The sequence below is a fragment of the Sturnus vulgaris genome, chromosome 7 (genome assembly GCF_052056855.1).
Source record: "Sturnus vulgaris isolate bStuVul1 chromosome 7, bStuVul1.hap1, whole genome shotgun sequence".
NCBI lineage: Eukaryota > Metazoa > Chordata > Aves > Passeriformes > Sturnidae > Sturnus > Sturnus vulgaris.
In genome coordinates, this window is record NC_142249.1 from 15,389,985 (window position 1) to 15,415,974 (window position 25,990).

General features: G+C 39.7%; 1 protein-coding gene across 1 annotated transcript in view; it reads right to left on the reverse strand.

The window, feature by feature from the left end:
- Positions 1-1,656: 1,656 nt before the first annotated feature.
- Positions 1,657-25,990, reverse strand: part of CREB1 (cAMP responsive element binding protein 1) — a 39,808-nt gene continuing 15,474 nt past the window's right edge. The window contains exons 2-8 of the mRNA XM_014879440.2: positions 22,532-22,653; positions 18,984-19,130; positions 17,044-17,144; positions 14,107-14,249; positions 12,506-12,688; positions 10,958-11,108; positions 1,657-8,089 (exon numbers count right to left, since the gene is read on the reverse strand). Of these exons, the coding sequence (XP_014734926.1) occupies positions 7,945-8,089; positions 10,958-11,108; positions 12,506-12,688; positions 14,107-14,249; positions 17,044-17,144; positions 18,984-19,130; positions 22,532-22,645 (984 nt within the window). The 5' untranslated portion in view covers positions 22,646-22,653 and the 3' untranslated portion in view covers positions 1,657-7,944. The remainder of the gene's footprint in view (positions 8,090-10,957; positions 11,109-12,505; positions 12,689-14,106; positions 14,250-17,043; positions 17,145-18,983; positions 19,131-22,531; positions 22,654-25,990) is intronic.

Below are 25,990 nucleotides of genomic sequence, written 5' to 3' on the forward strand. Positions count from 1 at the left end.
GGTGCAGGTCCTGTTAGATTTAGGAGACCAGATCCAGCAATACTGCAGTTAGGCCACAACCATGTGCATGCAGTTGTGGTTGCATTCAAAGCTGCAGTGTTTAGGGGCAGGCATCAACCGTGAGAATGTAAAACCCTGAGAATGTAGCTCAGCTGAAACCCGCAGTCCATCCCCGCTGGGCAGTGCTGACACCTACGTGCACCAGACAGTGAGCGCTGCCTTCTGTTGTCCCAGGTTGGGCTTCACAGGTTTTTTGTATTGTCATACTCACCTTCAGGGAGAGGTCAGGAGTGAGTCAGGCAGGAGTGACTCAGGCCAGGCGTGTAGGACAAATAGCAGAGGTGTGACTGCTGGTGAGTGAGCACAGGGAGCAGCCCTCTGCAGCGACACGGCTGTCCCAGGCCACACGTCCCACGGGAGCTCCTGCTCTAGAGTGAGATGATGCATGACAACAGCTGTTGCCAGCAGCTGTTTGGCAATTATACCAACGCCCTGCCCAAGCACTTTGTCACCCTGTTCATTCCAGCACTCGAGAATCCCACTCTCCTTTGGGTGGTTCCATTGCACTGATGCTGTTTTGTAACAGGCGATCTGAGCTCATCTGTAGAAGGATGTGTTTCGCATGTGTCCCTGAGTAGTGGGGCAATGCTAAAATAGTCTCTTGATAAATTCAATTGCTCTAGGGAGTGGGTCCCAAACACAGGAAAGTGACCAGGTAAGACACAACCATGCTGTGATACTGAGAAACCATCCCTGAAACACGTGCAAGAGAACAAACTTTTGTGAAATGTCACTGCAACCAAGGTATTGATTGATATTAAGGTTCATAGCTGACTACACAGGGATCTGTGTTACCCAGCTCTTTTCAGTGTAAAATTCAAGCCAAACTGCATCTTTATCTCAGGGACTAACCCTGTTTGGGATTCTCTCTCATGACTGTAGATTTTTCTGAGCAAGAACGTGAATGGCATTATAAAAACTAGAAAATCCCAGCTGTAACGAGCTGACCTTACTGCTTCTCCTTGATTTCATTGGAGGTGTGTTTACCTCAGTGCTGAATTTGTTCTCCTGGCTTCCATCCCAGTGTTTGGATCCAGCCTTGCAGATTACATAATAGGGTTGTGATCCTTGCAGTGTTCGCTGCCTTCTGTTTCTGTTCTGTTATAAAGACCAGCAGTACATGGTTTACAGGAATGCTTAAAAGTGAGACATGCAGCATATTTAAACTGTGAAAGGCATAAGCCTTTTAAACATTATTAAACGACAGAACTGCCACCAGAATGGATACTGGAAAGCAGGTTTAAAAATACCATGAGGAAGAGAAACCTTGTTTTTCAGGACTTAACTGACTAATCTAATTCAATTAAGGTTAAAAAAGCCTTCTCTTTGGGGAGAATACTTTATGAATACTTAGGGCAGGGCACAGATTGAGAGGACACCACAGACTGCTCAAAATATGCTTTTTCCCATATTCCTCTACCATTTGCCACTAAATTAAATTAGTGTAAATGGAACACCCTGCTCAAAAAAGAGACTTTGTAGAGTTTTTTAAAGCATGTTTATGTGACTGCACATAAATGTTTGTGTAAAAAGGGAGTTATGACAGTTTATACCACAAAGGTTACAGTAAGAAAAAGCACTTCTTTATGACAATAATTCACAAATTCACAAGAATCACTTTAATATACAAAGCAATTACTACCATTCTGAAACACAAAGCAGCTAATATGTACATAGTGTTAATAAAATGCATTATAACCCAGTACAATTGTTTTAAACACAGATAAAGCACAAAAAAAAAAGGGAAAAAAAGAACACAACAGGGATGTTTCTAGATTTTTGGGGAGATGTAAAAAAGTATTTATTTTCCCCCAATGATTTTCATTTAGTCTTTTAACTTCCACAAGTATGTGGGAGTCAAACTCAAATACCCTGTTCTGTGCTGACATGGTTTGGGTAAAGAATCAGAAATGCAGATGAGGTGAACATACTCTTTCCAGCTTACACTACAAAGGGAGAATAATAACCCTCGCTCTGGAAGCTTCCCTGAAAAACATTGTTTCAAAACAATTTCAAATTATAAATCCAGAGTAGAAACAACTAATTTCTGAAGTAAACAACCAATCTGTGGACAAAAGTTTGTGGAGGGTTTGGCTGCCAACTAGCACCTCTTCTTGCCCTGTTCCCATCCCAAGAAGTCCATTATAAGCAGCACAGTTTCAAATCTCATATAAACTTGAAGTTGTAGAACATTTTAAAATTAATGTTTTAATATAAATAAATGTAATTAAACACACAAAAAATGGAGTGGCACCTGGATAAAACACAACTTGTGGAGAGCACCCAAACATCCTCAGTTCTCAAGAGTGACCATTTCCAGGTGAGCGTCCCCATGCTCTCACTCAGCTATCCCCTAATTTAGAGAAACATGCAGCTGAGGCTGAGTGAACTGCTCGAGTCCTGAGTGCAGGGAATGCTCAGCTTATGGAGTGTGCCAGCCATGGGTCATTCCAGCCTGGCCGTGGCCCTTTCCCTGCCAGCACACAGCTCCGAGGGCAGCTGACTGCTCCTGCCTCCTGCTGAAAGCGAGCCCTGAACTCAGCACAGAGCAAGTCACAAACCTGCACTGGCAGTGCCAGAAACCAAACAGGTCACTCTCTTCAATTTGTGCTGTGCCAACTAGCCCAAGCACATCTCTTTGCAGGCCACAGCTTAAATACATTTTAAAAACACATTCCAAGGCAAAACACTTGAAATGCAAACCCTCTTTACACCACCTGGATCTGGTCCCTTTTCCCCAATGATTCACACACTTAAGTCTATCTATCCATCCACAGACCTGAACCTGTCACAAGCACACAATAGGTGGATTTCAGCTCCCTCTCTTCACCAGTCTGGCTCCTTCCAGACCAACTGAGCTTCAGGATACATTCAGGCTTTTGTAAAATCAGTGTCTTTTGCAGCTAGCAAACTACACAGCTCAGAAAAACGAGTTCCCAGGCAGATGACAGAGAACCATCAATGTACTGTATGCTTTTTAAAACCTGCTCACAGTGACAGAGTTCAGGGTTATAGTTAAATTATCATCATTCCTGCAAAAGAAAGGTGGTTGTGCTTTTCTTTTCTTTTCAAGCAGGGTGACACATTGTCAATGTACCTTTACTTCCTGTCTCAAATTATTGGAAAGCCTTTTGATTTATTTTCTTGGAATGCCGCTTGTAAAATCCACAGCCAAATCTCAAATTAAGAAAAAGGGAATAAAGTGGCTGAAAAATAGTTTAGCTTTCCTTCCAAATTAACCTCCCTTTCCCACATGGGATCACTGAACTAGTTCTACTCTAAAAATAATATCACATCCATCCTCTACGTACTGCTCCGAGACACCACACGCTTGATTCCTGCCCCTTCAGCTCTCCTGAAGCAATGCCTGCTGGGCACCAGGTGCTGATCCGCAAGTTCAATTAGCCAAGGACTCAACTGCTGTGGAGGAGTGAACTGTGTGCAGGCAGCAGGATCACAACAATTATGCCAGCAATCTTCTCAAGCAAACCAAATTTATCTTAATTTTTTTTTGTTCTCTGTGTTTTGTTTGGGTTTTTCTTTCTTTTTTTTTTTTTCTTAAAGTGCACATTTTAATTAAGCATTTACAAAGAACATAGTGTAACAAAAATAAATACATGACCTTTTGGTTGGATCATTGGCAAATGTTACATCACTAACCAGGCTCCAGGGTGAAAAAATTACAGTAAAAACAAGGTCTTAGAAAATCAATTGAATCCTCTATGAACTGTCATAGATTTGCAACCACTGATATCGAACTTGCTTTGATTGGTGGACTTGTCTCTAAACCACAAACAGCACTGTCTGTCATAAATGAAAAAACAAAATAAAAAAGCAGGTGCCATTTTTCCCTAACAGATGACTACTACTTGCTGCTGCAGTTTACTGGAAGCCCAGATTTTAAAAAAGCAACCTGTGGTACAAATTTAGGTCAGAAACTATCAGGGCTGTTTTTCCTTATTAAATCTTTTTTTTCTTCCTGAGCCTCTTAATGATTCCAAACACCCCACCAATTTTCTGACCAATGCACAAGTACCAGAGAAGACAGTGATCTAGAATGCAAATGCCAACTCCAGGCTAGCCAGAACTACAGGTGTCCGAGCAGTCCTGGCGAGCACAACAGGCTAAAATTGTGCTTTCAGATACAAGCAACGGTGCCAGTGCTGGTGAAATTGCTGCCTAAGGAAGAATGCATCGCCACTACCCCAGGAGGAAAACAGAAGTCTTACCAGTGGTTCCTTTAGAAAATAACACCTTAACAACCTTTCCAAATGTTTTGCCTTTGATATATAGCTGCCAAAGAGAAAAAGCACAAAAGTGAATTACTCTGGGTGGTGGTGGTTGTAAAACAACTGTTTACATAATTTCAAAAATCTTCATCAATAAAAAACAAACTTCACAAAAGCCACGAAAGATGAAATAAAATTCTTGAAAATGGATAACTGAGAGACAGCACAAAACAAATCAGTAATAAGCTCTAGAATAACGCAACCCAGAGCTACTGGGGTGAGGGGAAGCTCGCTCACACACACACACACACACACACATCCACACACCCAGACACACAGAAAAGTAAAAATTCTTTTTCTGACCTCCATATACTATAATACTCAGCATTCCTGACTTAAAAGCTCTCAGAGCTGTAGATTATATACTGTGTGTATATATATATATGTACATATATTATACATATGTATTTTCCAAGAATATCTAAATTAAAAGAGCACCTTTGACAATATCTTAACTGCCTGATTGGTGCTGTTGTTTTGCAAAATAATGACATTACAAAAATTATATTTCAAACCAATTCTTGTTTATTATGAACATAACGGATCTAGCCCTTTCTAACCCTCTCTTCAGGTAAAAGAATCTATCAGTTCTTGAAAACTCACAAGCGTGAGATACAAAACTAATCCTCCCTCCCCCTTGTCAGCATAATTTCCATCCTACTTCCAAATAGCCTTAGTTTATAGAAGCTTATTACCCCAACCTCACTACTTGGAAAATAACATAGGAATGGATTCCTGTGTCATATTCTTTCCCTTTTTGGGTCAATATGAATAGTAAAGCATGTATGGGTAGCCTAGCCAGCCCTGTACTTGGTCTGATACATTTTTTATTATTGTAATCTATAATTTTCATTAAATAAATTTGTGTCCCTAAATCCTCAGTGCAGCATAAATAAAAATAAAGATTGTTGCAGACCCCTATGTACTTTGAATTACATTCCTCTTCTTAGTGAAAGTTTATCTGCTAATGAAGTCTAGGATACAGGCCACTTGCAGACCACACACAGACAAACGGGTAATACAGTTCTTTCTCACTGCCACACGAATTTGCACAAACTGTGGATTAGGAGAACCCCACCTGGGCACTGTTTTAGGCTCCCAGGCCCATTCAGTCCCCAGGCTTTGTGCCCAATGATTATCAGCAAGCTCTGGCCAGTGTTCATTACCCACTAGACACAGCTCTCAGAGCCCAGCTCGCCTTGCTCAGGTGCACAGCAAAACCTCATGTTTTTGTAAACACGATGTTCTACATACGAAACAGCCTCAATGTGGGCATATGCAGCCTTTTCTGTGTTTCTCAAAGCTGGAGGAACCATTCCAGGTCATTGCAAATGAGGCCACCATGAGCTTCATGTTTTACAAGAACGACTCCCGATTATACTCCAGTACTCATTCTGGAAAATGTAACCGTTTTATGTATTTGTATGCACTGATTTTAAGAATCAGATAATTTTTATAAAAGCACTGCTGAGAACTTAGGGTCTTCTTTAAATTTGCATTGCTAAACTAATAGATTCATCTCCCATTAAATAAAACCACAAAAAATCAACTCTCTATGGCAGATAAAAATAGACCATTTATAAACACCCACAAAACTTGTGAAAGTGATTTTTTTCATATTTCTCATACTTATGTTCTCTTCTTGAAATACAAGTGTAATTTGAAATTCTTGATAACTCTACATTTAACAACAATGCTGTAAGTTTAACCATGCTCCTTTTAAATTAAGTCTTGGAAACTGAATGCCCTCTCAAATGAGAAATCTAGAACTTTTAATACTGCTTAGGTGTTTGAGACTCAACTGCCCAGAGTCTTCCAAGTATTTTTCTTATAACGTCACACTGATTGTATAACCTTTTAGAAGCTTGTGTTTGAAATTTATCTTAAAAAGAGATAGAGTGAATGGGAAAAAATATTAGCTAATACTCTGCTAGGCAAGGCATTAGTATACACCAGAGCCTTAGAGCCTTATCCATACGTTTCTGTACATAAAAGTTTGACCAGAAGCCCAAGGTAAACTTACTCCATCAAATGACCCGAGTTAACAACAGTGAGAGATTGGCTTCAGATGGCCAGTACACAAACCGCACGTGATTCTTTTGGACACATTCTTTTTGACAACTTCTTGACGTTCTTTTTTGGTTCCTTTTGAGCATGATTCTTTTAAAGTCCTAATGCTTAGTACAGAGGTTTTCTTTTTTTAAGTATGAATTACCTTTTTTAACATCGTAAATCTGGGAAAGATCACAGTTCCTCAGTGCACAGAAAAAAAAAAATTCATCTTGCAAACATCTGAGGCACATGAGTAATTTTAGTTGCAGGAATAGATTAATGATTAAATCTGACCCTTTCCATAGAAAAATACCCCAAATAAATTAAGAGTTTTGCTAACCTGGCCAGGTTCAAATAATGAGTATTGCCCCTTACGAAACAGGACTTGGAATATTTGTGTCTGAAGTCCTCTTTAATATTTGAGGTTGTCCTAGTAGCTGTCATACTGCAACTTAGTTTATGTATAGAAGGCAGCCTCAAAGTTCGAAAACTAATTTAGCAAACCAGGCTGATATTTCCATTGAGTACAATAATTTCCATTGCGTAAGACAGTGGTAGGGAAATAAAAACAACCTCATTGCTTGAGAGGACTTGGGACACAGACCATGCTGTTATCAGGGAGTACCTAAGTGGAGTTGGCCATGCTTCAACTGCTTAGTTGTTCTGCATACAAACAGGTAGTGGTATCATGTGTTACCCCTGTTCACTATGTGACTGTTTTCAGAACATCACAATTGCATCTTTTTTTAAAATTTTCTTTCCCATCCAAATACCATTTCCCAATCTATATCCTATGAAGTTATTGTCTGTTTCCTGTGCATTCAGAATGCTGAATGCACTTGAACACATAAGCTATGAGAAGGAACAACTGACCAGTGAAGCTCATTTCAATGCATTTGTTTCTGAGGTATGGAGGTTTTACTAGTCCAGGAGGGCTTAATACAGATTGCAAATCAGACCCCCTCCTGGGCTAGTGTGACAAAGGTCTGCTATCTCCAAACCAAGAACGTGACAGTGAAGTGCCCTTCGTCTGGCATGCTGCTCAGCCGTGTATTTGTACAGTTCAGCATGAATGTGTGAAACCAATTTGGCAACCATTGCTTCTTCACTGTACCATGCATGCTCCACCCATGCGGCCCACAGTTCTCTGGACCAAGAGGCTGGGGTGATTCTGTCTCTAAGGCAATGGAAAGAGCTCAGCACAAATTCTTGACATCTTTACAAGAGGACCCTCCCCACAGTAACTTCCCAAGTGACCACTGTTACTCCTTGAAGAGGATCGGGAGATGAGAAAGAAGCCTGTTCTTCTTCACGCTGAGATTGATGATGAAATTCATCTTGTAAGGGGAGAAGTGGAGGCAAGTACTTGAACATTCACAGTTTGATGCAAAGCACAGATGAAGTATATTCTGTAGTTGCTTCAGGCAGTTTTGCGCATAGAAAAAAAGAAATGTTTAGAAAATAAAAAGTTTACTTTGTCTTTCTGGATGTAGCCAGAACCAGTCTCTATCCCACCTGGACAAGTGAAAATGAGAATCCAAAATTAATCTGATTTGTGGCAGTAAAGGTCCTTAAGTGCTTTCAACTCCTCAATCAGTGTCTTGTTTTGGTTTTCAAGTACAGCCACTCGATTTTCTAGACATTTCACATACTCCTTTTTCTTCCTGCGACATTCACGTGCTGCCTCTCTGCAAAGCAAAAAAGGCCATTCAAATCCAGAACAATCACTTGTAGACATGGGCTACCTAACTGTTTTCAGGCAAACTTTTACTAGTATTGCCATTTTCAGAACATGGAGGTATAGTTAAGAAATGCAAGTGAGGAAAAAACATTGAGTCCATAACAACTGATTCTCACAAATCACACACAATCAAGATCCAGATATCGTTTCAACACACAGATCCCACTAAGACAGCACCAATAAAATTATTATTATTTCTGTGAGTAAAGGGTCCTACTCAGTGATAAGATTTTGCTTGCAGGATTTACATTAGGGCCTTTAGGCTGAGTCAAATGCTGCTGCAATAATTTGACTTTATTATCAACTATTATTCTTTTTACAACCTTTAACCTTTCCCTTTGCTGCAGTCCAACAAGATGATCAACTGGTGTAAAAAAGTGCTGTATTTAGAGCATTTATGTATTTGCTCTTGAGCAACGCTTTCATTTTAATAATGTCTGCATCGCTGCAATGATAATATTAATGAGAGAAATAAAAATTTAAAAAATCACAAAATAAACAGTAGGAACCATGTAATTCTTTAGTCCCTGTCAGCTATGCAAAAAACAGACCTCAAGATAGTCAAACTTCTAAGTTTTGCTTGTAAAGAGTGAGCCGCCTGCAGATAACTTGGTAACACACCAAGAACACCAGTGAAAAATACCAGAAGGCATTAATGCACTGCTGAGCATCCTGAAGGCAGGAACACCAAGGCAGGAACTACCCTGCACAGCAATATAATGGCATCAATGTGCAAAGTAAGCACAAGGCTAAATGCCACAGGCAGATGGGAGCCCGGGCAGAGGGCTCTCTTCCCGCAGTGCAGCTTGTCCAAGCAGCACTCTGCACACACGGAAATAAACACTTATTTGCCCTGAACCCTTAGGTGCAAAGCAGAACAGCTTCAAGAGTCTGTGTGACCCTTCATTGCAAACACTACACACACTGGTGAGACAGTCAGTGTTCTGGGAAATTAGAGGACAAATAAGAACCCAGTTCCTCCCCTTATTAGATAAAGAGTAGCTGTAAAAACAGAATGAATTCCAGGACTTAACTGATAAGAAGCCACTAAAGTAATTTTTGAAGTTCAGCTCTCAAATGAGACAGGATGAAGAAAGGATTCAGGTATCCATTTGTCACTCCCATAAATATAATTTCACATGCCTGCAGCTTCAGTAAACCATGTGTAACATTTAGAATTTAAGTAATTTTGGGCTGTTACCCAAAGATTAAGTACTAGTGGATCAGGAAGTGCCTCCCAATGCAAACCATTAACATGTCTCCTTGGGTGACAACATTTTTTTTCCGTGATTTTTTTCCCCCTTAGGCCTTATATATTAAACCACCTCAAGTCTGTGTGTGCTAGTTGTTCATTATGAACAGCCAGAGTTTTACTGAATTACAGAGTTTTAAAAATGTATACAGAAAATTTGCACAATAATATCTATGAATATTTACACTATAATCCTCCAGTAAGTACCATCTTACCATCTGCCTCTCTATCCTTTTTCTCCACTTTGCTATGGAGCTTAGATTTGCAAATATCTATTAAGCAGACAGGCTAAAAGCACCACATGCAACATGATACTGTTGCAAAAGCTGTCAATTTAACTCTAGTGGGGTAATTCCCCATTGTTTTTCTTGGCTTTCACAAACACAAAAGCTTTCTTTTACTGGAATAAGACTGATGACTAAATGAGGATATTCTGTCATTCTAAATAATTTTTTTTTCAAATGCAAAGACTGAAAGGGTGATATCTACTATTCACTGGTATGAGAAAACCATATAAAAAGGGAGATGGATGACATTCTGTACAAAAACCTTTTAAAAAAGTGAACTCTGCTGTTCAGCATTATTTACTTCATTAAAGCCTCTTGTATAAGCACTGGGTCTGCTCAAGTAAGTTTCTATTGTGCTCACAGCATAGCAACCTACAGAAGGTAAATGAATGTGTACAACAGCAGTTTTTTCAGACTGACAGAGAAATTAACAAGGCTTTCAGGGGGGCTTCCCCGCTCAGAAGGGCAGGAAGCACTGGGTTCTCAGTGTCACAGTGTAACACACAGGCTACAATCTGTGGCCTGTGGGTAAGAGTTCAAGCTTGGTGTGATGGGCCAGTTCAGGCCTGCCCCTTCCCACTCCCACAGCAACAGACTTCAGGAGCATCCTGCTCAACTTCTCCCTTCCACTCCCTTCCTTTGCTACCTCCACCCACTCCTACCTCTAAGCTCAGCTGTTCCTCCTCATACACTGAATCCTACAGGATTAAGTCTTTACCTTTCTTTTAGCCTCTCTGCTGCCACTACTGGCTCCACAGGACTTCAATGAAAAGGAATAGCTGCTCAATTAGCCTTTGCTTGAGCCTTTCTGCCCTGGAGGAGAAAACCCAAAGCTAAAAGAACAAGTGAGACAATCAAGAAAGTACTCATGAAGAGCACATGTGGGCCAGCAGCAAGGAGAATGCATGCAGAAGGCTAAGGGAAAGAATCCAGGAAAGTAAACCACATGAATGTACTAACTCAAAGAAAGTAACTCATCTTGGTGTTTGTAAGAACATATGTGCAGTCATACAAGTGTGTCACCAGTTAGTTTTCTTTTTACTGCAACAACCAAATTGACACACCTCACAGAACGAGTCTGACACTTTAATCAAGGTTTCACAGTCGCAACACACAGCATTAGTAGATGTGCATTTTTGCTTTACATCTTTAAATAAAGGCAAATTCTTCATTAAGCATTTCATAGCATGACATGAAAGACCAGGACTCTTAGTGCTTGACACTCTAGGCCTATGCAGAGCTGACTGGGAAAAAAAAGTGATGTGAATGTACGTGCCTGTTCTTCATTAGACGCACTTCTCTCTTCCGCGCGGCCTCTTCTGCCGGCTGGGTCGGAAGTGCTGGGGAGGATGCCATGACTACTCCCGGTGCAATGGTGCTGGTCGGCGCCGTGCGGATCTGGTACGTCTGCACATCTCCTGAGGCAGCTGCAGGGACATGGGAACACGACATCAGGCTGGTGACAGCGCTGTCACACGTGCAGTGGAGAGCACCAACTCATCTCTCTAACACAATCACCTCTCTGACCCAGTCATGTCTCTAACCACGCACCCTGGGCCACAGCTCAGTAGGGACAGCCATCAGCTGGGTCATCACTGCTACCTCAGGCTTAGTTTATTCACGTATGCAAGGTTTTGGGCATTCCTGCTAAAGAAGTCTTCACTTGTGCTTGGTAGCTTGATTGGTCTTGTGGTATAGCTGTGCTTCCTTCTCCCTTGTTGTACTTCTTTGTACTTCTCTGGTTTTCAGGCAGATCTAGCATTTCTAGAGAAGGATGGGGTCACTATTTCTAGCTATGCTCCAAATGACTTTCTGGAAAAAGAGGAACTGCACGTGTATGGATCTAGCATAGAAAAAAAAGGTGTAAAAATGTAGCATTTACTCCCACAGAAGATGGACAGTGCACTCTATTGCTTCTCTAGAATAAGGAAGGTCTTGGCTTTCTTTTATTTATTGTGATATTAGGAGTGGGTTAATTTTGCCCGAGCTCATAAGAAACCAAAATACCACCTAAAGAAATCATATGTCCCTAAGAACACAAAAACCCAAAGATCAATGCAACAATACTACTCTGCTATGCATTTTTACTGATGCCTGGCAAACTCTTCACTGGATACCTTTCAAATCAACTACTTCACAGTTATGGAAGCAGGGGCACACTTCCATTCTTTTCAATAAAAATTTTGTAATACTCCTCAATTTTTCATAAATCAAAATATGTATTTTGATACAATAGCTCTCCACAACTTATTATAAGTGAAGGTAGCTCTGCCAAGTTGAGGGCTAGACCAAATGATCACATAAGGCACTCTCCTAAACTGTTCTATGATTCCAAGACTCACTGATTGAGTGAGTCACTCAGTGACTAGTTACAGTAGGAAGAAATTATGACTTGAAATTGAAAAAGGAGAAAAATTACTAATAAATTAAAGTGCCCCTTTAGAAAGAATCAAACATCCTTCTCTCCTATCTTTAATGCTTGCTTTAAATTTCCTGTTGTAGCACATATGGGAGAACTCAGAACTCTAAAGTGGTATTAGTTTTTGCAGAACATATAAAAAATTTGTGTGGACAAAATGCAGGAAACACAGCAAGGAGAAGCAAAAATAAATACATTAAACCTCAAATATCCACAATTTCACCAATCTAAAGGGAAAGGCTTCAAGAAAATATGACAAATAGCTTTGTCCAGAATTTCAATAATTTTATGGACTTAGCTGTGCCAAAGCTGTTAATTCCTGACACATTTTAAAGACTCAGGCTGGCAACTTATATCTGCATAGAGAAAGTGTTACACAGAATGCCTGGCTGTGAAGTTTCTCACCTTGTACAACAACTTGGTTGCTGGGTACAAGTATCTGCTGTCCATCTGTGGTCTGTGCATACTGTAAAATGGTGGTGCCAGGTTGGGTTGCAGCTGCATTGGTCATCGTCAATGTCTGCAGACCTTGTACTCCATCTGTGCCATTGTTAGACAACTGTATTGCTCCTCCTTGGGTAATGGCAACTGCAGATAAAAAAAAAAAAAAATCAACCCAACATTTAAGACACTAATTCACTCATTAACTTACAGTACTAAACCTAGATATGGAAGAATACTGATCTACGCTAAATTCTTTGAAACCTTACACCCCCAAATCAAACACATGGCTTCAATGTACACGAAAGAAATCATCCTTCAAAAGGTAAGTTTTCAAATGTTTGTGAGGGCCAAAACCCACAGCCTAAAATACAGATTAGTTTCTCTAATAAAACAGAATCACATGCAATCCACCCCCAGGGAATGCTTTTTTATTTGTTAAGATTTTCTTCTTGGCTGGTTTAGGTATTTTTCTCAGTCCTTACTTTTTCTACTCATCTGAAATTCCTCTCATCTTCTGTGCTTTATGGCCTTCAGTCTCTGCTTCTAGTGCTATCCATCTTGTGTTTCACTTTTTTCTTGATTTGGCTTTTTTTTTTCCTTCTGATTGTTTCCCCCCTTCTGTACAACTTCCTCAGACCCTTCCTAGCTGTTTTTTCATTCATAAAGGTAGTTTGGTTCAGGCAGTCTTAACTTTGCTGGCTTTTTTCCTTTCTCTCCCTCAATCCTGTCATGCAGGTATACTGGGACATTGCCCCTTTTGGGACTCATAGAATTGCACTGTGTTCCTATATACAGCGCACCAAAATCTCAAGTGTCTGCACACATAGTTAATAGGAAGTTATAATAGGAATCAGAATTAACCACATCCGTTTCAATAAAATTAAGCAGACTACAAGGCAAAGGGGTTAAGGAGTAAACAGAGATACAAAATTTTTAAGAGATTTTAAGAGACATGTAAACAAGTGTTCTTTCTCCCTGTTCTATGTGTTGTATATGACTACTACTGTATGTGTTAGAGCGAGACAGCAGGTGTCTTATCTTTGCCATATCCTCACTCATTCTTCAAGTAAAAACACTATCTATAAAATCTAACAAATAAAGAAAACACAGAAACGCATACTTATGACATATATTAAGGTTGTTGATGTCCTTATTTTTTCAGGACTTTCTAAAAATGTAATTGCTGACTGTAATGGTTTTCTCTAATGATAAGGTTACACTTTTGTGAACAAGTGTTAATGATCTGCCAAGAAAAATAAGAAATTTCTAAATTTCCCCATCTAGTTCCTGAAGTGAAGAAGTTTGTAATAGCATTACGGTTAGTTCCTGTTTTGCCTCAGGATGCATGAGCTGCACCAAGTGGCAAGCAGTCCCAGAATATTAATTGAGCCTTTCAAACACTTACAATAGAAATGTTTAAAAGGCCTGGTTAACAGTCAAAATAAAGTAATCTTTTCTTCACCTCCTGCTTTGTCCTAGCCTAAACAACAGTTATAGAAATAATGGTTCTTCATCTTCTCATCCCCACTTACTAGCACCACTGAGAAATTCAGACTACATACTGTACTGCCCACTGCTGGTTTGGTAAATGGGAGTTGGCACCGTAACAGTGGCGATGGCAGGTGCTGCTGTTTCCTCTTCAGACTTTTCTTCTTCGATCCTTGGCACTCCTGGGGCGTCTGAGGACAAGTCATTCAAAATTTTTCTGGCAAAGACAGTGTGTTGTAGAGATTTTAATAAAAATTGGGGGAGAAAAATAGTCTCTGATACACAATGCTGGGGAAAACTGTCAAGTGCAGCAAGCCAGCAAAGAAAGTATGAGTAGAGAATGAAAACCACACACTATCTTCAAACTCTTATTGGAGAGGATTGTTCAAAATGCCAAACACTGATGGGCAAGGGAGCATCACAGAACAGCTGTGCTTGTCAAAACCCATGATACAACTATTTCAACCTTCCCTTTTTCTTCAGAGCTTATTTCTCTCATCCATTTTTGTTTCCTGCTTTTAGCTACATAAACATTTGGAAAAAAAAAGGCAGAACGTGTCTCCTCACTTACATTGGAGGAACTGCTCCATTTCAAAGACTATAAACACCTCAGCCAGAGAGCTGAGTACCAAGGGAGTTAGCAGGAATGCTTGCAGAGAGCCAGCAGTTCATAATTTAACACCTGTCTGGGTGACAATACCCAGTGTTTGAGAACAGTCTCACAGCTATGTTCACAGGTGCCTTGCCTGAGAAAGTTCACATGTAAAGGAAAGAACAGATTGTTTCATTATCTCCATGAGCTAATTATCCAAAGTTAAAACTTAAAAAAAAAAAAATCACTGCTGCAGGTCCCACTGAACATGACTGCAGACTGACCACAGCAGTCATTGCAATTTGCATCACTGAGATCAAACACTGTCCTTCCTCAGAGGACTGGCAAGCCCTTTTCACTGCTGGCACATTCTATTATGTCACTGAAAAAGTAGTAAACGCCCCAAGGTAAATGTAATACCCTTAGGTAAAGGGCAACATTTTTTGTAATTCTCCTCCCACGTTTTCCAGTGGATTGGCACTGGAACTCAGTGGGATGAAGCAAACAAAGCTGTAGACCCCAAGTTCCAAGACAACATCACTTTCTTATACAAGCCTCCTAAGGCTGTGGGAGCCAGAACACCTGTATGAAGCTATCTGGGGAGAGCACCAACAGAGCTTTGCTGTTGCTGTTTGGACTTTGTGTGCATGCAAGAAACCCCAGCACTGCACAGCACTGTGTGAAGAACCACTTGGACAAATAAAACATTGCCATCCAAAGAGTTTGCAATCTCAGTGTTATACCAGGAACTAGTGAATGGAACAGTTGAAAAAATATGGACAAGAGCAGGGATGATGAAGAACAAAATCCAAGGAGATAAAAACATCACTTTTCAACCTCATGTCATTATGACATCGTGGTAAAAATCTACCTTTGCCATCATAAAGATGGATTTAAGGTAAAAGATAAGGTGACAGCTTTACAAATATAGGAGCCATGAACTAACACAGAATACATGATGTACTTTAGTAGCAGAATCACAGACGAGTTTTTGTGGAAGACATATAGCTCTCAATTCTGTGAACATATCCGTACGTATCTTGTTTCTAGGGCCAGTTACAGCAGGTTGAATAATGCCAGCTGGGAGTCACTAAAGGCAGCAGTGGTCTGGCTCAGCCTTTCTGATCTAACCAACAGCAGCCCAGAGTCTGAGCTGCATATACAAGTTTTACAGCTACCAAGTGTTGTGTGTCACCACGATCTGGTTTGAAGACAGAGGCTGTCTTGTGGCACCAGTGCATGCAAAGGAGTCCATCTCAATGAGAAGTCAGCATGCACAAGCGCCCTCTTCTCAGTTTTGCTGCTTGTTTACTTAGCTCTGCTTTCTCACCATATACAGCCACTCTTCCATATATAGTAAAATCAAGTGTCTTGCTGCAGAAGCAGACTGAAGGGAATCTCTGGCAGCCTTGAAGTTAACACTGCTCCTCACAAATAAAAACATTTTCCCAGACCTATCATGGCTAGGGATCTTCAGCAATGATTTTCACTACCTTTGGCAGAATAGCCTTGAAGGCTGCTGGAGAAGGCAGACAATAATCTCCCAAGTGCTAAAAAAGTATCATGGTTGAGATATACTCAGGTCTACAGTCCAGCTTTTATTTCCAAGGCTATGCTCATAGAGAAAAAACGAACATCTGAATTTTCTAAAGCAGCAGGAATTCTCACAGGTCACTTAAAACCTACTGAACCCCAGAGCTGTTCCTTAATGCTATTTAACATATTTTAAGAATAAAAGTGGGATTTAGTACAGATACAAAAAGCTGAACAAAGGCTTGGTTAATAAAGTAACACAACACACCATGTGAAGGAGAACCTCAGCTGGTTTTGCCAGAGGTATTTGCCATGAGAAATAGAGCCACTAGATGCCTTTCACTATATGCAACTCACACACTTCCTTAACTTTAAACACAAACTATTTTGCTCAAGCAACAATTCTCTCTGAGCTATGGAACATCACAACTTCCTTAAGTCTCATGGGAGACAGGAATTAAGTTTGATTGCTGCTAGCATTTCAACAATAATGAAAAACAGTGGAGTTGATTTTTTGCAGACTACAGATTATACAGAAGTTGCTTTTGCAAAGCTTCAGCGTATTTTGTGTATTAAGTATTCATTAAAGCTATTTCTAAGGCATCTATCACAAGGATACCTCAATCTTCTGAAATGTGACAATTAGCATATTCTCAGCTCACTTCTGTCTTAAGCAAGTGGAACTGCTGAGGTTTCTTCCTCCGACTATTTGCTTATCTCTTTACATCCTATTCCACAGACATATTCCCTATTCCAAGACATTACAGAAGAGAGATTTCAGTTAAGTGGTAAATCTAAAAATAATAAAAATACAATCCTACTGTTTGTATCTCCATGTGAATGCACCCATCCATCAAACAAGATGCTTCTGCTTTAACCTCCGTACCTGTAGGAGGGTCGTCTGGACAGAATTTCTCTTCGTTTCTGTGAGTCTGTGACACTGTCTACTGATTCCTGTGAATCTTCACTTTCTGCTATAGTGGAGATCTGCAAATAAGAACAGCAATCAAATTTAACAAGACACTTCCAATGCCTTTATTTTAAGGAAATGATGACATCCTGTGAAAAACACCCCAATTCAAGTACTCTATCTAGACAATGAATAGAAAGTTACTGCTTAGTAATAGATCCAGGAAAGAATGACCAGTCAGTGATCTACCCATCAGAGTGTTCATTCAAATACTCCACTAAGAAAACATAAACATTAGTACCACATGGTTTTTGCCTTCCAGGATGTTTTGTTTTCATCCATTGCAAGGAAATAAAGATTTTTTTAGTAAAATTGAGGGAGAGGATAAGTATACAAAATTAAGGTAGCAGAAACATTTGGAAACAAAGAATAAAATACAGAAAAAACATCAATTTATAAATAATGAGGTAGATATGTTAAAGAGAGACTGCCTTTTATAGGGGCAAATTGCCAGGAAAATGTCATATATGAAGATATTATAAAATAATGTAGCGCTGCAATTCTGAATATCTGTGCTAAAAAAAGCAAAATGTTTATGCAGGAAAGCTAAAATAAAAATCATATTAAAATAAATTAGATGATTTTAAATTCGAAATGTGCATGACAAAATATATAAAAGCTAATGATGCTTATGTGAGAAACAGAGCTCACATCCTGACAATTTATGCATTGCAGAGAAGATTCCTTAAGGCTAAAAAATCTTGCTGGCACCCACATCTCACAATCGTCAGATAGAGGGCCTGAATATGTCCAAGGCTGACTGTGAACTACTGGGCTCTGAATATCAAAGCATATTGGATCTGCATTGAACCAGATGAATTCCAAGCATGGCTTCATTGTCAGTCTTGTCTTCTACCTCCAGGGTAGCAATTTGTTCACTTATCTAAAAACTGCTCACCTCTGATAGATTAAAACTCTAAACTTTTGACTGCAATGGCTGAGGATGGTAGAGCCTGCCACAAACTCAGCACTGAAGCTGAGAAGGAAAAAATAAAAATTATCAGAATGGCTTAGTTTTAAATTATGCATACTTTATTTTGAAAAACAATATTCAGTTGAATATCTGTATCAAACAGTCACAACACCTACTTTTTGAAATTAAACATTTCTTGAGCTCATTGTTCTAACAGCAAGTGAATATTGTACAGTCCTTGTCCTGTGTAGCCGCTGTACACCAAACAATTTCTGCATTCAGTAACACTGAACTTCAAAGTGGATAAAAAGCACGTTAGAGGTTTTAAAGATTACAGACTACTTGTCTCCTCTATCTCCAGGCTGCCTCACCATATTGCATTACTTGTCTTGCTTTACAGAAGAGAAAATGCCAAGGCTTTATACAACGCACACAACACTCAATCAGCACATTTTAAAACCATTTCTATGTGAGGACTGATAAGTTTATTTTAAGAACCAGTAACATATAGAAACCTTTTTTGTAAACCAATGAAAATATTTCTTACTCAGCAAAGACTCACATTCTAGAATATTGGCCTTATTAATTATTAAAAGCTACATTATTAAAAAAAAAACCCTCATTATTTTGTTCGCTTCAGAACAGTATGAAGTCTTACTCAATAAAAATGTATGGAAATACAGTAGAGAGAAAAAGTAGAATAGTACTGTAAGAAAAACCATAAAGCTGTTAAAGTCACCAAACAAATTCTAGAGGGAATTGAAACTTAGAAATGTTTGAAAAGGAAAAGTGGTTAAGCCAGAACAGAAAAAAAAGTCAGAGTAGCAAATACTGTACAGATTTGAAAAAACACAATCCAGGACACAAATACATTAAAACCAGTGCAATGACAGGCCTATTTCAAAGGCCCAATTTACATACTAGGAATTTCTTCAGTCAGTACCTGAACTGTCTGGACCTGTGGAGACTGAATAACTGATGGCTGGGCAGCCTGAATTACTCCATGCACTTGAACTGTCTGCCCATTGGGCAGCTGAACTAAGGTCACCGTGGGTGCAGAAGATGTTGCATGAGCTGCTGGCATAGATACCTGCAAAGAAGAGACAGTGAGCATAAATTAGGTTATTGTAAAATCTCCTTAGTTCAGTAATTGTTTTGGTGAAAGAACTTCCCTCTCTTCTAGACCCCAGTCAGATGACCCAAATGTTTCAGTGTAATATAAAACCCCCTGAACTGCCTGAGCCCAACCTGACCTACTTCACAAAATAATCTAATGCAGAATTTCTGCAGGCTCAAACATAATGTGTAAAATCACTGACAAGAATAAGAAAAACACAACTGCCTCTATTTTGAGGTAACCTGATACAAACACATCATTACCTTTCACTTACTTCACTTGGATACTGCTCAGACTCGGGTGTACTCCTACAGACACTGCTGAGTCAGAGGCAGAAACATATGGGAGTGGAGCTATTTTTGTTCTCACTAAGGAAAATGCAAGAGTTTGCCAGATGTAAGAACTTAACATTTTTAGAGAATCGTACCTTTCATTTTCTACTGATTAAGCCGTATTAGTAGCTGGCAAAGTGCATGCAAATGAAGAAAACTGACCATGTGTTCAGACAGAAAAACCCCATGAGTTTTCAGTGGAAATAAATATTTTGTAGGCAGTCATTGTGATTACTGTGTAACAGGCCAACACAAACTCTAGTTTCAAGAATTATTTCTACGAGGAAAAATTGCCCAGGTTTTAAACAGAACTGTGTTTCTCTAGGACAGACCTGCAGGCATGGCAGCTATGCCAACAGGGATACATTGGTGACCTCAGCATGGCACATTAGGGCTCAGGCTTTGGGGACAGTGGTAGCCACACAAAGCTGTTCATGGGCCAGGCTCACCCTGGCAGGCCACAGAACTACTCTGGGTAGTTGAAGTGCCACGTACCAAGGCTGCTCCAATGGGCCAATGCCCAGTGCACATCCAGAACCCCTAACTTCTGCTGCCACGATGCCTGGGTTTGGGGCTGGGGGCTCCCGAAAGGCTGCAGGGTGCCAGGGCTGCCATGCCCTCAGTGTGTGTCCCTCCCACACGTCCTGGCACTCAGGGAAGGACTGCAGGCAAGTGTGAGCTCCTCTGGCAGACCTCAGCCAGGTCATGGGTCACTGACTTGCCAGCTTTCCTCTAGTCACCCATGTTTGGAACACCTAACAATCCTCCAGGGTTCAACAGCATTTAAGACAATTTCGATCCACAGAGCTGCAGCACAAGAAAGGGCTGCACTGCTGTCCTACTTAATCTCAAAGGGCTGCTATGTACTGGATGCAGAAGGAAATCCTCTGCTGTCCCTGTGAACACGTGGTCCTCAAAAAGCTGCAATAGCTGATCTCCGAATTTCCATAAACATCCACCACTTACAATGAAATCTTGCTTAACAACAAAATTAAAGGGAATTACATGTAGACCTCTCTCCTCCACAGCTGTCTCTCCCTAATCCACCAATTTGCATTTGCTTTTACCTTCCTTTCAGGAAAGCAGCTGCAGCATTACATGGTGCTACTTAGCTCGCATCTGAGAGAAACTGGGGCTGAGATTAACATGAGAGCACTTTCCTCTGGCAAATTATATTCCTTTACCAAGCGACCTTTCTTAATAATGCATGTCTGACTAAACAGTCCTTGGCAATGAGAGCAAAGCTGATCAACTGGAGGCCACTGTGGTTGGATTAAGCCCACAGCAGAGTGTAACTTCCGCACATGTCTCTGACTCATACCTTGTGGAACTGGGACGAGTTTCCTTTTGACTCTGAAAACTACCCTGAACTCACTAAAAATGCAGCAATTAAACTAAGCTTGCAAGAGAGGTGACCTTACAGGAGATAATACAGGAGATAATGGAAGAATTAAATGGATATAATTAGTTATTTAGATTTGGCTAGGCCTCTGAGGGCAATCCCTAACACCAAACACTGCCACTTCATTTATTAAAAATATCATAGTAACAAAGCCCTGATGTGAACAACACAAGGAATTATGTTTAGACTGTTTTATCACCTCTACAAACCCTGTACAAGCTGGGGAAAAACCAAGGTGCAAATAATATAGTGAATGACAACATGGTGGTTCACATGGATTTTAACCACACCTGCAGTAGTGTTTTCTTACATGGAAAAAAGTCTCATTCAAGTAGTGGGGTAATTATGTCCAAGTAAAGTGCATTCTATCCACTACATACTTGTAAATTCAGCTCCCTGGAGCTTAGCATGTTAGCACATAAATGTAAAACATTCTTGATTCTCTGGACTAAACCATAAAGCATATCAAGTGAGCAGCAGTTAACTGGTTTTGCAAGAGAAATAAACTACTTCCACTCAGTTCACATTGAAGTATTATTCACACCACCTACATCCTGTGCTTAAGTTAGACAGTGAGAAAACTGCCCAAAGAGGCAAGCTGGTGCAGGGCAGAGGGTGGCTTGTAAATTCACACTACAGCTTCACCCAACAAAATCATCCAGTGCATTTAAACAGCTCCAATCTCTACACTACCACTTGAATGGAAATATACGGACTACAGAGGGCAGGACTTGTTTGGAAATCTCTGAACTACCAAAAGGTGCAATGACTTTAAAAAGACATAGTCATTTATAAAATGTTAAGTGATTTAACACTTGTGCCACTTAAAAGACACTCAATTCCATAAACTATGAGATCAAAAATACCTGTTTGTTCTTTTTACAATTGATTTTAAAATTAAATGGTTACAGAAGAGAGCCAAACAGATTCTGTAGTCATTTATACAATGGGGTTGCTTCTGCCAACCATCAGTGTAGTCAAAAATGAAACCCAGTTCCAAAATCAGAGATGCAGCTGAGGTTGTGTTTCTTATCTCTCCAAAATAATTTGGGGACAGCAAATGATCTACTTCTGTCTCTCTAACTCGCCAACAATTCTGTGAAACTCCAGAGACAACAGGGTAACACGAGCTGTCAAGTGCCAGATTGCTCCACTTGATTATAAGGCTCATAATATTAACCCCATCTGATAAAATGTTGTATTTGCTGCATTATTTGTCTACATATTCAGCTTGTTTTCTTCAGAATTAAACTGACTACTACAGACAAGTTTTTAACAGAAAACACAATAGCAAGACAATGCAGTCAATATAAAAAAGGCAGTAGATTACACGTATTGAAATTAATACCTTTCAGTGGTATGGTTGTGGTAAAGAATGCTAGAAATATTTTTATTCATTACTGTGTTAACATTACACAATTTACACACATACAGTTCTTCAGAACTAAGACAGCCTAATGTGATAGGAAGTCAAAAACCTCTACTGCTTTAAAAATGTGAAGACAAATATTAAAAGAACTATACATCAATGTGTTTCAGAATGGTATCAATAGAATCTTCTCTCAGGCCCATGAGCAGACATTATCCTTCTTAAAAATAGTAACCATAAGTAAAACTATTACACCATATGATTTTTATACCTGGGCTAACGTTGCAATCTGTGGTTGTGCCTGTACTGTCATCTGTTGGGTTTCTGCCTCTGTACCGGCTGCATCTCCACTCTGCTGGTTCTCTGCTCCAGATTCCATGGTCATTTAGTTACCTACAATCACAATATTTGTTGTAAGTCTGGGTTGGTTGGTATGCAAGTCCATTACTCTTGGTGGATCTGGCAGTAATCACTACAGCTGAATTCCCATTACTACATACTGTTTTAATTTGCTTATTAAATGTTGCCAAATTATTAGTATTCAGGCAAATTCTTTTCATGCCAGGTGTTTGCCTCAGGTAGATTTTTCTGCATGTAATGTTTCTGAAAAACAAGTCCAGTCTCTTCCAACAATGAGAACAGGAAAAAATGCATTTTGCTCATCGTCAAAAAAACTGAGCAATTGCACTCTTGATGACCTAGCACCTCTGAAATTTGGAATAACGAGCTGTCAGTACGGCAGGAAGGGCACTCCCTCAGTGCCAAGGTGACAACATGCCCTGTTACAGCCCTCTCTCTCCCCCCAGCTGCAGTATGCAGATATCCAATAGCAATTGTTTCTGTGCTGGGCACTCAGTTCTCAGCTGTCTTTGCCTGAACTAAATATGCAACATCTCCATGCAAGTTCTTTCCATCACCACACTGTGTATAGCTCTACATCACAGAAACTTAGCCTCTCCCACCCAGTAATTTTAAAGCCAGTATACAAAATAATGGAAGCCATTTCTACTTGAACCTTACCACAAATGTTTTTATATTTAGAAGTACACATTAGTTTGCCATGACCTAAGTTTCTTATCATATACAGCTCCTAATACACTGATATTTCTAAATATTAACTGAGCAAACCTAGATCACCAGGACACATAACTCTATAAAAAGAGGTTGCATAACTTCCAAACCCATGCACGTAGGCAGAGTGTAATGTCTGTTAAATTTTGCACTGATCTGAGAAAATCACTTTTCAGTTCTTCTGTAAGTACTGATATGAAAATATTTGATATAAAAAAGATCTTCAAAATACAAGGAAATTATACAGCAATGCTACTGTATTATGCAGAACTCCAATACCAAATATCAAGAATGGATATTACCTCCATAGCCACAACACTTATTCTGCATACCACCCTGTGCTGCCCGATGTATTCAGGCCTCTGGCTACCCTAGGGCAGCACACCTCTCTTCAGAGCTGGTCCAAAAACCTCCACTAGAGCATTTCTGCTTTGGGAAGGGGCCTGGAGGCAGAAGATGCTCAGAGCAGAACAAAGGTGGAAAGAAGCAGAAAAATATCCCTCTCCTTCCCCCTCCACCTCCCCACCCCGAGGAAAAGACTTAGAAGCATCAATACAGGTGGTGGTACCATGTCCACACTCCAGACACCTAAAATTTCATTTTAAACACAAAGTCAAAGAAACTTCAATTTCAATGCAAACTGTACCTCAGTGTTACAGGAAAGAAAATACCTTTTTTTACTGCCTAAAACAGCAGAGTCACACTTCAACCCTGAATACGAAATGTCTTACAGCAAGCCACTGATAATCAAGAAAGATAAAACAGCTTTTCACAGTAGTAACGGCATCCTACATCAAAAGAAAGTAAGTCAATGTATATAAATCAAAATCTGTATATTTACTGCTGAAAGTGACAGTTCAAATGAGTTTGTGTGTGTGTCAACACTGAAATATAAAGTATCAAATATTTAGTTCTAACATCAGTAAAGAAGGAAAAGAATTAAATCTGATTTTCCTTGAAAATTAACAATAAAAGAAAGCATACAATTTTTTAAAAAGCAAATTATTCTAAGCAGTGCAATTTTGTTATGCCTCTCTCTCTAGCCAAGATTTCTGTGCTACAAACCAAGTCTTTCCCATGTTGCATTTCGTATTTCAAAAAGCCAAGAAAACCCATGCACTATTAGTATTTTCAATATACATTACCAAACAGATTTTAAAGAATTAGTTACAACAGTGGGTTTTCTATCCCAACTTTAACACACAAGTTATATTTTAACACTTAGTCCTCCATGCTATATGCCCATTTTTCTTCTGAGTATTCTGCATTTTTAAAACTACAAACCAGACTACCATGGATTTGCCTTTGATTTTTACCATTTCCATTATCATTTTACTATTTGCCAAAGGTAAGCAAATCAACAAGTTTTTCCCAATTCTATGCATGTATCATGGTGACTCCAGCCAAAAGACTACTTCATCGGAACCATTTCAGAAACAGACCTTTTACATCAGCAACATCACCCAGCCTAGTCTCTCCAAAGAACTATAAAACACAACTTTCCAGCTACAAATCCAAGTATATTTCAAAACCAATGCTTTTGTTTGCTGATAGAAATTGTGACTCCAGCATGGAGCCAATTGGGATTAGAAATGGATTAAATGTGCAAGTATCAGGTATTTAGCCATGTTCACAAAGGTAAATGTGTTGCCAAATTCCTGCTGATAAATGCAATGTTTTCCTAGGAAGAATTTCCAATCATCTCATACACTATTCAGCAAAGGTCCTCTGTCTTTACAAGCTTGGCTTTCACACTTGCATCATCTTTTGCATATGTAATCAGCAAAAGGATTAACTGTTTGAGATACTCCCTCTTCTACAACACCAACACTCCAGAAATCAATTTCTTAACATGAATTGCAAGCACCTAAAAGGAACTTCCTCATTTCATAACGTAAGAACCAAGCAATGCAGGAAGCTGCCTGCAAAATTTACATTTTGACACATGCAGTTTAAGCCAGTTTCCAATGACCTGTGGAGTTTTTACAAGTTCTCCAGTCTTATGTTATTTACAGGTTCCAAGGACTCTGGTTCAATTTAGCTTGCACTTACACATCACAGTATTTCAATTCTAACAGCTTTGCTACTACCTTTTACAGTAATTTGTGAGAAAAAAGAGGAATCAGATTTTGAGCATCAAGGCATCATATTCCAGAAACACCGGTCACTACATTGTTTAATGTTTGGGTATGATCAAGATTGCCAAGGACCGTGCACACAGAACATAAACACTTACTAAGCTGCGTGTATGGGTAAGGCCATGATGGCACAAACTAACATTGTCAATTCCTATTCTTGCAATTTACAGTGTAACAGATGAAAACACGTTTGATTTGAAACCTTAACCTCCCAGCACATATAAATGAATGCCAATCTGTACATCTCCTTTCTAAGCTTCTGCACCCTAGTCTGGACAAGCTTTGCTGACGTGCATCCCAGCATATTTCTGCTCTTGTGGGTGCCACCCCCTCCTTTTATTCCTCCTGCCCTGTTCACAATGACCCACCCTGCTCCCAGGCACTGATTTCTCTGACAGGCACCACACCAGGACTTCTCAACTAAAGACAGGGTTCTGAAAAATGTCCTAGTGAGAAACAAATCTCCAGGGCATGGACAGCATATGGGAACCAAGGGAGCACACTTCTCATTTTTCCTTGCT